Raw genomic sequence first — 10,223 nt, 5'->3', positions numbered from 1 at the left:
GAAAGGACCAAGTGTTATATTATATAGACTTTTTTTTTGTGGTTTCTGTTTTAGTTTGCATTCTCAAATTTCACCATTCACACTAGGTAAAGTAATTGGAGTTTTACTTCTAAAAATTTCAATAATAGCGCCAGAATGATTAAAGTCTTCATGACCGAAAAACTAACTTGTCAGATTAACATTAGAAATGATCGAAAATAACCATACATGGTTAGCTAACCTAACCATAATAATTTTTAATATGTAAAATAAGAAAAAAACTATCACTTAATACCACTGCTGTTAGCATTCGACGAGTATTATACAAGAATATTTTGAACATACACACATGATTGAATAATATAAGTAAAATCTAAATCTCTGAAGAGTTCAAGTTTTCTACTAGACAAAGAAACACCTCACTGAAACACCTCACTTATCTATTAATGATGAAATTAAGTTGCTGAACCATGCCTTCTAAGAATGGCAACAATTATTTTCTATTCCCAGTAGGTGCGCGGTGTAACACCCTCTAATCCCCTTGTTTATTTTAAACTTACATCAGAGTGATTATACGCATATTCAAAGAGTGCATTACAAAAATATTCCAAGACTACATATCTCCTCAATAACATATGTCACGTTCTCAAACTTTAGATCAAAATATTTCATAAAATAATCATACTTCATCTTTTATGCATTGCACAACGGAAATAAATAGAATCATAAAAAAAAATCATCTTCCAGACATACTTCAATAAAAAAAAAATTCAGTAAAAGAAGTATAGGCATTATGGCCATCCAAAACGTCAACTCCATGTAACTCAAGTTTACAAAAGAAAGAACCAAAAAGAGTTGTCAATTACTCTCATCAAAATAATTTATTAAACCACGTCCCCCAATGTTACATACAGAGCAATTGACCCTCATACTACTAGATAACACTATCTAAATAACAGTATATAGCTCTCTGTCTACTTCTCATGAGATGCTCCACTAGCACCTGTACCTGTACGATGTCGCATAGAACATCATTCCAACAGAAGGGTGAGAACTTCATCATATAATTAAGCATAATAACAGGTAATGAAAGAACAATACAGAAGTTTACATTATAAAAACTTTCTCTTCACAATAATACTTTCGTTGCTCATTATTTCCAAAGACAGTTCTACTTAGCAACTTTGTTCCACAATAAAATATCTTTAACAAAGTAAACGTCATCCAAACTTTTACTAACAACATCATTCACAGATATTCACCGACAACAACTATCACAGTTCTTATATCTCTTCCATCACATAGGACCACTCAAAAACGCGAGACTCAATGTGTGACTCTAATGCACATGCATGTGGTACCAATTGTTAACCTTAGCGGTATCACCGCGTTCACACAGAACAGTTAACCTCCAAATAAAGTCTATCGGACTTCCAGAACTACCCCGGTTTATGGACATTTTCTAGCTCCGTAGTAACTAGCAGACATACCTTTGTCACCGGGTTCTGGAACACTCTCTAGCACCGCAGTAACTAGCAGACATGTCTACCTTCACCCTGGTGCTGGCAGAAGCTTTGACAACTTGCTTTTGCTTGCTTCGGAACTCAAATCCCTCCAATATATCTTCAGCATGAGAGCATATGTTTTGAATCTGCCTCAGCCATGCACGTAACCCATGGTTCTGGTCCTTCTTCTGCTCAGCATCCAATAGCACTCCTTTGACAATTGACAAAGTGTCTTTGAACCCTTGCAGATCGTCATACACACCATAGGCTCGCGAAGCTTCTTCATAAGCATATGAAGCAAGCTTCCCTAGTAGTGAATCAGCAACATCAAAAAGAAATGCTTCAGCCATGTCAATCAGGAATGAGCAGAATTGGTGTGCAGATATGAATGATTCTAGTATACTTGTTCACAAAACAAAGTCAAGTCGTTTTGATGCACATGAGTCAATTTCTGTTAAAGTCCACAACTACTGATTGATACACTATAAATTATGCCACCCAATCTTATTTTACTCTTTTCTTGTATGCAGTAAAGTAAATCTGGATAAAGTTTTAATATATTCACACTAACTTTCTCTTTGTCTCATTCCATTTATATTTTCTTCCTAGTCTACTACTTTTTCCATCAGATCACATTATATGTCTCACTTATCTCTCTTTTATTTCTATCTCACTTGAGGTACATGGTAGAATTTGGGTGTCAAAGTATATTATTTTCCATCATGATAAGTGATTCTGGAGTACCTGAACTGTGTGGTCCAATGCCATCATTTTCATGTCTACTCTCCCTTGCTGGACCTGGACCCACAACTCTTATATTGCCTGTCTATTCATCCTGTGTCCCTTTAACTTTAAGCTCATCCTGTAAGTTGTTATGCGAGAAAGAAGGTGCGAGAGGAACACACAAACATCCATGTACAGTAAAAGAAATAATTTTTTCTTTACTAAACAAATAAGTGAATACTACTAATCGATTTAGCTAGACAAAATAACAGTCACTTGCTTGCTTTGAACCACCGACTCTTCATTTGAAAGGCGTTTCCCCGTGCCGTGTTGGACACTAACACGATACAGACACTCGTACGAGATGTGTTAGACACCTTTTTCTGTGTCCGAGCAAAATATTTTTTTTCTTCCACTCAGACACTTCAAGCCAACACCTTTTGTTGGCTAAACACTTGTGGAACACAAATATTATTTATTTTTTTAAAGCCAAAAATAAAATATCTTTTTTTTTATTTGAATTAACATGTGAGATATGGTGGGAGATGAGTTTGGATCATCAACAGAGTCTATTCTTTTCAATGATGATCAAGAAAGATGCGGAAATCGTTAGATAGATTAGTTATTTCGTTTTTGGACATATATTTTCTTTATATAGACCAAGTTGTCTTGACTTTGAAAATGTGCATATATGTATGTGTGGTGTCTCTGCATCCTACTTTTTGGATGTTACCTCTGTCGCGGTGTCGTGCTTGGTGTCCGCGTTAGAGTCGGTGCTTCGTACCTTGCTTGACATAAATGAGAAACACAGCTAATATTATAAAACAAGGTTATGAGCCTTATTATTTAAGTTTGAACTAGAAGGTTATGGTACCAGGAAATGTGAGAGGTTCCAATTGAGACATTGGTTTGTCATAAAACTCCTCATTGTATCACGTTCTTCTTCATCCACCAATTCCTCTTTGTATCAAACGCATCTCCAAACAAATCTGTGCACGAAACCAATGGGAATTTTAGTGACAAAAAATAACTCGAAAACCATAGAATCAAAAGAAACTCGAGTGTCTCGAGTAAATTCAACTAGACAAGAAATAATCCAAACAAAATTGAACGAAACACCAAAATTGGGTTGAAAGTGAAACCCTAACAGTTTACGCGAGAAAGCGACAAATGAAGAAAACGTAAGAGCATTAGAGAGGGGATTCAACTTCTATACCAGTGTGAGAAGCTCTGAAAATTAAAATTCAAATGGTGGTGGTGGTTTGCAGCGGTTTTAGGGAATGGTGGTTATTTGTTGAGATTTCAGGGGAGAGAGCACTCGTGCGAATAAGAGGAAACACTCGTGCGATTTTGAAATTTAAAAAGTTTACTTTCTGGTGATTAAGGTCGCCATGTAAATTAAATCAACCGCCACTGTGTACCATCCGTTTTGAAGCTGCCTCAGTAAAGACACTTTAGTGGCAACCGCCACAAAACCCGCATACTGTAGTAGTGATAAAAGCCGACTGGATGGCGTAGTGAAAGAACATTCCGTTACAGCCAGTGTCCGTGCGAACATGCAAAGGCCGAGATACAATGAGCAAGATGGCCTGAAGCCAACCATACGCTCAGAAGCTCCTTCATAAGAACTTCCCTTGAACTTGCAAAGACAACACTAAGCTGGTCATTCATTTATTTAAGATGTTATACATTTTAGCATATTTTTAAGTTCTTCTAAGACTCATGGATTTTCTCCTTACTCTCGCACTGACTTCAACATCAAAGTGTCTTTTACAGTAGGTACCCCACGTTGTGGTACAAGAAGTTCCACTATGCACTCATTGCTAGTCCAAGCAACGCTCCGCCGCAGAGATGGAACCTCCAAGTCTGATTCCGATAAGAACGCTGCCAATAGAGTAGAGTCCTTAAGCAGGTTAACCTTGGTAGTCAAGTCATGCAGCATGTCATGTCATGTATGCAGGTTTCTAAACAGCCATAGTTTTGGGTTTTGATAGTTGACCAGTGGCACTTCACCTTGCAAGCCAGTGAGTCCAACATTATCGCCCCGGGCACAGCTTTGTCTGGGCTCATATGGGGACGAAGCCTCTGTTCGACAGACTCCACTGGAAAATATGAATTCACTAAGAGGCAGTAGCTACTCAAGGGGAAAGACACTGAGCTTAAAAATGAAAAAATTACATGTATCATGGCCTTAAGTTATTAAAATTGACGTCACCGGATTGAGGTAGATGATAGATAATGTGAGAGATTAAAATTCTTGTTTGATGATAATCATAACATTATAAGATCAACAGGTAATCAACCTACTACGATTGATCTCTAAAAACTAGAAACAACTTACTTAGCAAATCAAAAAGCCTCATTGCAGTATGACTTCGGAATATGCAGTTAGTTGGAAACTTTGTACTGGTAAGCAAGTAACAAAGGATCTGGTAACAAGTTCAGAGTCTATGCATGTAGAGATTATGGCCATTTTTAACTCTATCATCTTAAGTTCATAAATAATTAGAGTCATGATTCATATATCAGACATATATGTATCATTTTCACATAGATTTCCACACAGGGTGTCAACAACCAGCATAACAGTTAAAAAAGATCAACAAATTGTTCTTCAATGAAAATCATGAATTGAATCACAAATTCACAACTTTAATACATAAGAATTTCAAGAAAATAAACCATCCTACTGAACAAAACAAAAGTAATTCCATCTGAGAGACAAGTATTTCATTCACTCTTATATACCATTGAATTCAATGTTTTGAACACAAGAAAAAAAGGTTAATCATGGAGTTGGAACATTTAAGTCCTTGGATTTGTTCTTGTCGGAAGATGGCTGATTCTCTGAGTCAGATTGCCGGATCTCTTCTATCATTCTCACTACTTCCTCCATGCTTGGTCTAATATCTGGAACCTCCGCCACACATGCCAAGCCGATTTGCAACATTTGCACCATTTCTTCTTCTATATTTTGGTACCTCATTAGCTCCCCATCGAATACCTCGGCTGTCCACTCCTCCCTAACAACAGACTGGACCCACCTAGGGAGATCAACCATGTCATCATGTCCCGGAGACTGTTGTGGCGCTTTCCCTGTAAGCATTTCCAGAAGGATCACACCAAAACTGTACACGTCTGATTTATGAGTGTGCTTCCGGGTTTCAATCACCTCGGGAGCAGGATAACCTGCAGCTCTAGAAGGGGTTGCAGGAACATTCATGAGTGGGGTCATGCCAAAATCAGAAATGCAGCCATCATTATCATGGTTAAGGAGGACATTTGAGGCTTTGATATTTCCATGAGTGAATTTCGGACCGCCAACTGAATGTAAGTGAGCAATTCCTCTGGCAATTCCAATAGAGATTATTACTCTGGAGTTCCAATCTAATAGAGTTCTTCCACCTGCTCTATTACCTGTCATCAAATTCAGATTCGAGTTAAGTGAAAGTGAAGTGCTGACACAGGTATATACAGAAAAACATCAACAGTTAGAAGATCAGATAATCCATAAGAACTTCAATCTTGAGACTAATGGATGGCTTCTTATTTCAGTATTTTGTCATCGCAGTTTTATAATTAAGTGTACATGTCAGACATTGATCTCCCCATTAATTGTTTGTTACATTTACGCAACAATAGTAGGGTATGTTCTTCTAATCAAATATCATGAAGTCAAAAATGATCTACACTCAAAATTTCATGCATAACATGTATGAGCTCAAATGCAGAAAAACAAAAGTTCAAATTTTTTAGTCCAGCCTGACAAGGGGAAAGAGAAATGCATACCATGCAAGTGGGAAGATAGATTGCCATTTGGGATATAGTCATAAACCAAAAGCTTCTCTTCTTTTGAATAATAATAAGCGCGAAGAGGCAGCACATTCGGGTGCTGTCCTATCCTTCCCAAGATCTCCATCTGCTGTTCAAATTCCCGCTTGCCTACTCCAACTTCTTTCAACCTTTGCACCACAACTGTTGTTGACTCCTCCAAGATAGCCTTATATGTAGTACCATAACTACCCTTTCCAAGAAGTTCAGCTGAAGCCCTCAGCAAATCTTCAAAATCAAAATTATAAGCGGAGCCTTCAAAGAAAACCAGCTTGGTTTTCTCCGCTTCTTGCACTGGACAGGGGAAAAAAAGATTCAGAATAACAAAGTGTTTGGGGGGTAGGAACTCAAACTTCAAAAGGAAAGTGACAAGTTTTACCTTCAAGTTGATGACCATGACGAACGTTGTTCCTTCTCTCTTGTTGGTTCCCCACCCCAATGGTAACATTTTTTACGTGAGCAATCATGGGCCAGTACTAACCAGATTGTGGTTGATACTTTTGGCATAATTCAGGACAACCATCTATGGTCAGTACTTCTAGGGCAGTGAGATTGGGAGGGTGCATGTCAAATGGAAGATACATGATGTAAGGACAGTTTGCAATATGGAACCTCTTCAGATTAGGCATCATGCGGAAAGGAGGTTGTTCAGACAAATTAAGATTTCTGATTATTAAGGTTTGTAGAGTGTCTGCAGCTCCATCAATCCATTTAGGCAGCGTCGCGAGCCGCGGCAAGGCTTCAAGATTCAGAAAATTCAGCTTTAGTCTTTGGATTGAGCTGTCATGGTGGTCCAAATCCAGATTTAACCTCTCACAATCTACAACTGACAGAACCACTAACTGAGGTAGAATACAAAGAGGTAACATCTCTAGGCTGCCACATGATTCAATAAACAATGCTTCAAGGGAAGGGAGTTGCACTTGCATCCCACTGAACAATAACTTGAGGTTGTCACAATGTTCAAAACACAAAATTTGAAGATTGTTCAAGCTTGCAAATTCATTTTCTGAAAGAACAGATTGCTTCGTGGTTATGTACAGTTGCCGAAGACTGATCAACTTCCCTAATCCTTGAGGTAATTTTTCAAGCTTCTTGCATCCTCTTAGTGACAAAACTTGCAAATTTTGGAGTTTGCATATAGAGCCGGGAAGAATTTTTATTTCACAATTATTGGAAAGATCAAGATGTCGGAGATGCTCCAGTTTACCAATTGAATTAGGCAGAGTATGAATTGTGGAATCACTCAAATTTAAAATCCTCAAGTATCTGTATCTTGAAACCCATGTGTCCAAAAGAAATTGCCTGTTAAGACCTACTCCTTCGCTGGGAAATTGTATAGTTCTTAAACTTCTGGACTTGGGAAACCAAGCGGGCATGTCCAAGTAAATCATTTTCATCAACAATTGATAAATGCCTCACATTCTCAGGTATATTCTTAGTATGTGAGTCGATCACTAGAAACTCCTCTTTTGAAACATACAGGGCAAGATCATGCACTAAATCATGGACTTTGAACATGTAAAAGTGGCCAAAGTCTTCCAAATCTTCAAGAAATGATCTTGAATGCAACTCATTTATATATTTTCTTGCAGTATTCTCTAGCTTTTGACTTCCATCACAGGATTGAACTAGTCCAAGTGCCACCCAAAGACTGACAATTTCTTCACTTGAGAAGGTAAAATCTTTAGGATAAAGAGAGAAAGAAGCAAAACAGTGTCTCAAATAGGATGGCATTTCATCATAGCTTAATTTAAGAGCAGGTAAAATATCATCTTTCTTTTGCTCTAAATTCCATATCTGATGGTCTCTTACAAATTTCCACTTCTCTAAATCCAAATCTGAGAACAGGAAATTTCCTAATGTTCTCACAGCTAACGGAACCCCTCGACATTTTTTCACAATTTCATTTCCAATTTCCATTAGTTTTGGATATTTTTCTTCTTCACCGTCCTTAAATGCCCATTTCACAAACAGAGACAAACAATCCTTCTGAGGAAGACCTTGTAAAACATGCATGGGAACAGTTCCCATCATTGAAGCAATTGAGTTGCTACGCGTGGTCACTATCATTTTGCTTTCTACTGCACCAGCTTTTATCAAATCTGTTAACTCAATCCATTTAGCACGATCTTCATTCCATATATCGTCTAACACTAACAAAAACTTTTGACCAGAAAGCTTGTATCTAAGACGACTTTGTAGCTGCTCAATATCTAAACTGTTAAGGTTTTCTTGGTGGGCAGGAGCAATAGTTGGAGCTGAACTAGAAGCAGAGGCAGAGTTGATGATTTTAATAAGTATCTGCCTAATGTCAAAGTTATCAGACACACATACCCACATCTTCAATTGAAAAAGTTCATCAACCCTCTTATCATTGAACACCAACTTTGCAAGTGTGGTCTTCCCCAAGCCTCCAATTCCTACTATGGGAATAACACAAACACCTTTATTATCCCTCCCATCAAGGTGGGTTTGGGTTTTCATCAAATGTTGGATAATTTCTTCTATATCCTTCTCTCTTCCTATCACATCAGAAGCATCAACATGGGAATGAGTCATTTCTCTCCTTTGCACACCAATTTTGTGATTAACCTGAATCATCTGAAGTCCAAATCTGGTCCCATCAGCTGCTACCTTATCCAATCTATCCCTAATATCTTTGATTTGATTTGCCATCCTAAGACGGAAAATAACAGGATTAGAGGAAGAAAGGAAGTAGCCTACCTTCATCCTGGTGCTGGCAGAAGCTTTGACAACTTGCTTTTGCTTGCTTCGGAACTCAAATCCCTCCAATATATCTTCAGCATCAGAGCATATGTTTTGAATCTGCCTCAGCCATGCACGCAACCCATGGTTTTGGTCCTTCTTCTGCTCAGCATCCAATAGCACACCTTTGACAATAGACAAAGTGTCTTTGAACCCTTGCAGATCGTCATACACACCATAAGCTCGGGAAGCTTCTTCATAAGCATAAGAAGCAAGCTTCCCTAGTAGTGATTCAGCAACATCAAAAAGAAATACTTCAGCCATGTCAATAAGGAATGAGCAGAATTGGTGTGCAGATATGAACGAGTCTAGTATACTTGTTCACAAAACAAAGTCAACTCTTTTTGGTGCACATGAGTCAATTCTGTTAGAGTTCACAACCAATCATTGATTATGCTACCTAATCTTTAAAATCAAATTTTACCTTTTCAGTAAATCTCGATACAATTTTGATATACTCACACTCACTTTCTCTTCAATCTCATTTCATTCAAATTTTCTTCCTACATTTCTTTTTCTATCAGATCACATTATATATCTCACTTCTCTGTCTAGAATTTGGGTGTCAAAGTATATTATTTTCCATGTATCATTTGTGTTTCACACTTATAAGTGCGGTGTGTATTTAGTTCTCGCACATATAAGTGCACTAAAATTGGATGACAAGAAAATGAAAATGGGTGGCATTAAAACCAATTCCCAATTCTAAAGTATTTTAACTATGTGGTCCAGAATATTCGGTTTATCCAAAACACCACTCTTATATTGCCAAAGTTGTCTATTGATCCTGTGTTCGAGTAAATTCAAAGAATATAGAGAGCAAGAAGAACCCACACAGATTCAAATGAAACCAGTGGGAAATTTAGAAAGAAACTTGAGCATCTGGAGAAAATTGAACTAAAACAAGAAAAAATCCAAAGACAATTGAACGAAACACCAAAATTGGGTTGAAAGTGAAACCCTAACAGTTTACGCGAGAAAGCGACAAATGAAGAAAACGTAAGAGCATTAGAGAGGGGATTCAACTTCTATACCAGTGTGCGAAGCTCTGGAATGTGCCGAGAAGCTCTGGAAATGGAATGGTGGTGATTTGTTGAGATTTCAGGGGAGAGGAAACCACTCGCGCGATTTGGGGGAAGAGGGAATACTCAAGTTAAAAAAATGGTAGTTTCTGGGGGTTAAAGCCGCCAGTAAACTAAACCAACTGCCACTGTGTACCATCGCTTTTGAAACTGCCCCAGTATAGACACTTGGTGGTAGTTTAGTAGCAACGCCCACAAAATCCTGCATATTGGAGCAGTGATAAGGGTGGACTCGATGACTTAATGAAGGAACATCTCGTCCCGGTCACTCTTTGAGGCGCGGACATGCAAAGACTAAGGTACAATGAGTAAAGGCAAGAAAGGCAAGATGGTC

At 38.0% G+C, this 10,223-nt stretch overlaps 3 protein-coding genes across 3 annotated transcripts; all 3 read right to left on the bottom strand.

The window, feature by feature from the left end:
• Window positions 1-591: 591 nt before the first annotated feature.
• On the bottom strand, window positions 592-1,995 carry LOC130732588 (putative disease resistance protein At1g50180). Its single transcript, XM_057584603.1, has one exon. It carries the CDS (start codon window positions 1,832-1,834, stop codon window positions 1,475-1,477), a length of 360 nt encoding a protein of 119 aa, XP_057440586.1. The 5' UTR covers window positions 1,835-1,995; the 3' UTR covers window positions 592-1,474.
• A 2,780-nt stretch (window positions 1,996-4,775) lies between these two features.
• Window positions 4,776-6,643, bottom strand: LOC130730175 (probable inactive receptor kinase At5g58300). The gene is made up of 3 exons (XM_057582114.1): window positions 6,418-6,643; window positions 5,997-6,332; window positions 4,776-5,624 (listed from the first exon to the last, which is right to left on the bottom strand). Exons 1-3 carry the CDS (start codon window positions 6,503-6,505, stop codon window positions 4,996-4,998), a joined length of 1,053 nt encoding a protein of 350 aa, XP_057438097.1. The 5' UTR covers window positions 6,506-6,643; the 3' UTR covers window positions 4,776-4,995.
• A 532-nt stretch (window positions 6,644-7,175) lies between these two features.
• LOC130730173 (putative disease resistance protein RGA3) lies at window positions 7,176-9,196 on the bottom strand. Its single transcript, XM_057582113.1, has one exon. The coding sequence runs from the start codon at window positions 9,069-9,071 to the stop codon at window positions 7,347-7,349; it is 1,725 nt and encodes a 574-aa protein (XP_057438096.1). The 5' UTR covers window positions 9,072-9,196; the 3' UTR covers window positions 7,176-7,346.
• Window positions 9,197-10,223: the final 1,027 nt, after the last annotated feature.

Source organism: Lotus japonicus, chromosome 1 (assembly GCF_012489685.1).
Source record: "Lotus japonicus ecotype B-129 chromosome 1, LjGifu_v1.2".
Taxonomy (NCBI): domain Eukaryota; kingdom Viridiplantae; phylum Streptophyta; class Magnoliopsida; order Fabales; family Fabaceae; genus Lotus; species Lotus japonicus.
The sequence above is the reverse complement of the archived record's forward strand: the minus strand, read 5'-3'. Positions and strand labels throughout refer to the sequence as shown.

Excerpts from the sequence above, each read along its gene's own strand:
- LOC130730175 (XM_057582114.1), bottom strand. The coding sequence starts at position 6,505 with ATGATTGCTCACGTAAAAAATGTTACCATTGGGGTGGGGAACCAACAA. Across the intron at positions 6,333-6,417 it reads TCATGGTCATCAACTTGAAG|TGCAAGAAGCGGAGAAAACC; the intron begins GTAAAACTTGTC and ends TCCCCTGTCCAG. Across the intron at positions 5,625-5,996 it reads TCTATCTTCCCACTTGCATG|GTAATAGAGCAGGTGGAAGA; the intron begins GTATGCATTTCT and ends ATTTGATGACAG.
- LOC130732588 (XM_057584603.1), bottom strand. The coding sequence starts at position 1,834 with ATGGCTGAAGCATTTCTTTTTGATGTTGCTGATTCACTACTAGGGAAG.
- LOC130730173 (XM_057582113.1), bottom strand. The coding sequence starts at position 9,071 with ATGGCTGAAGTATTTCTTTTTGATGTTGCTGAATCACTACTAGGGAAG.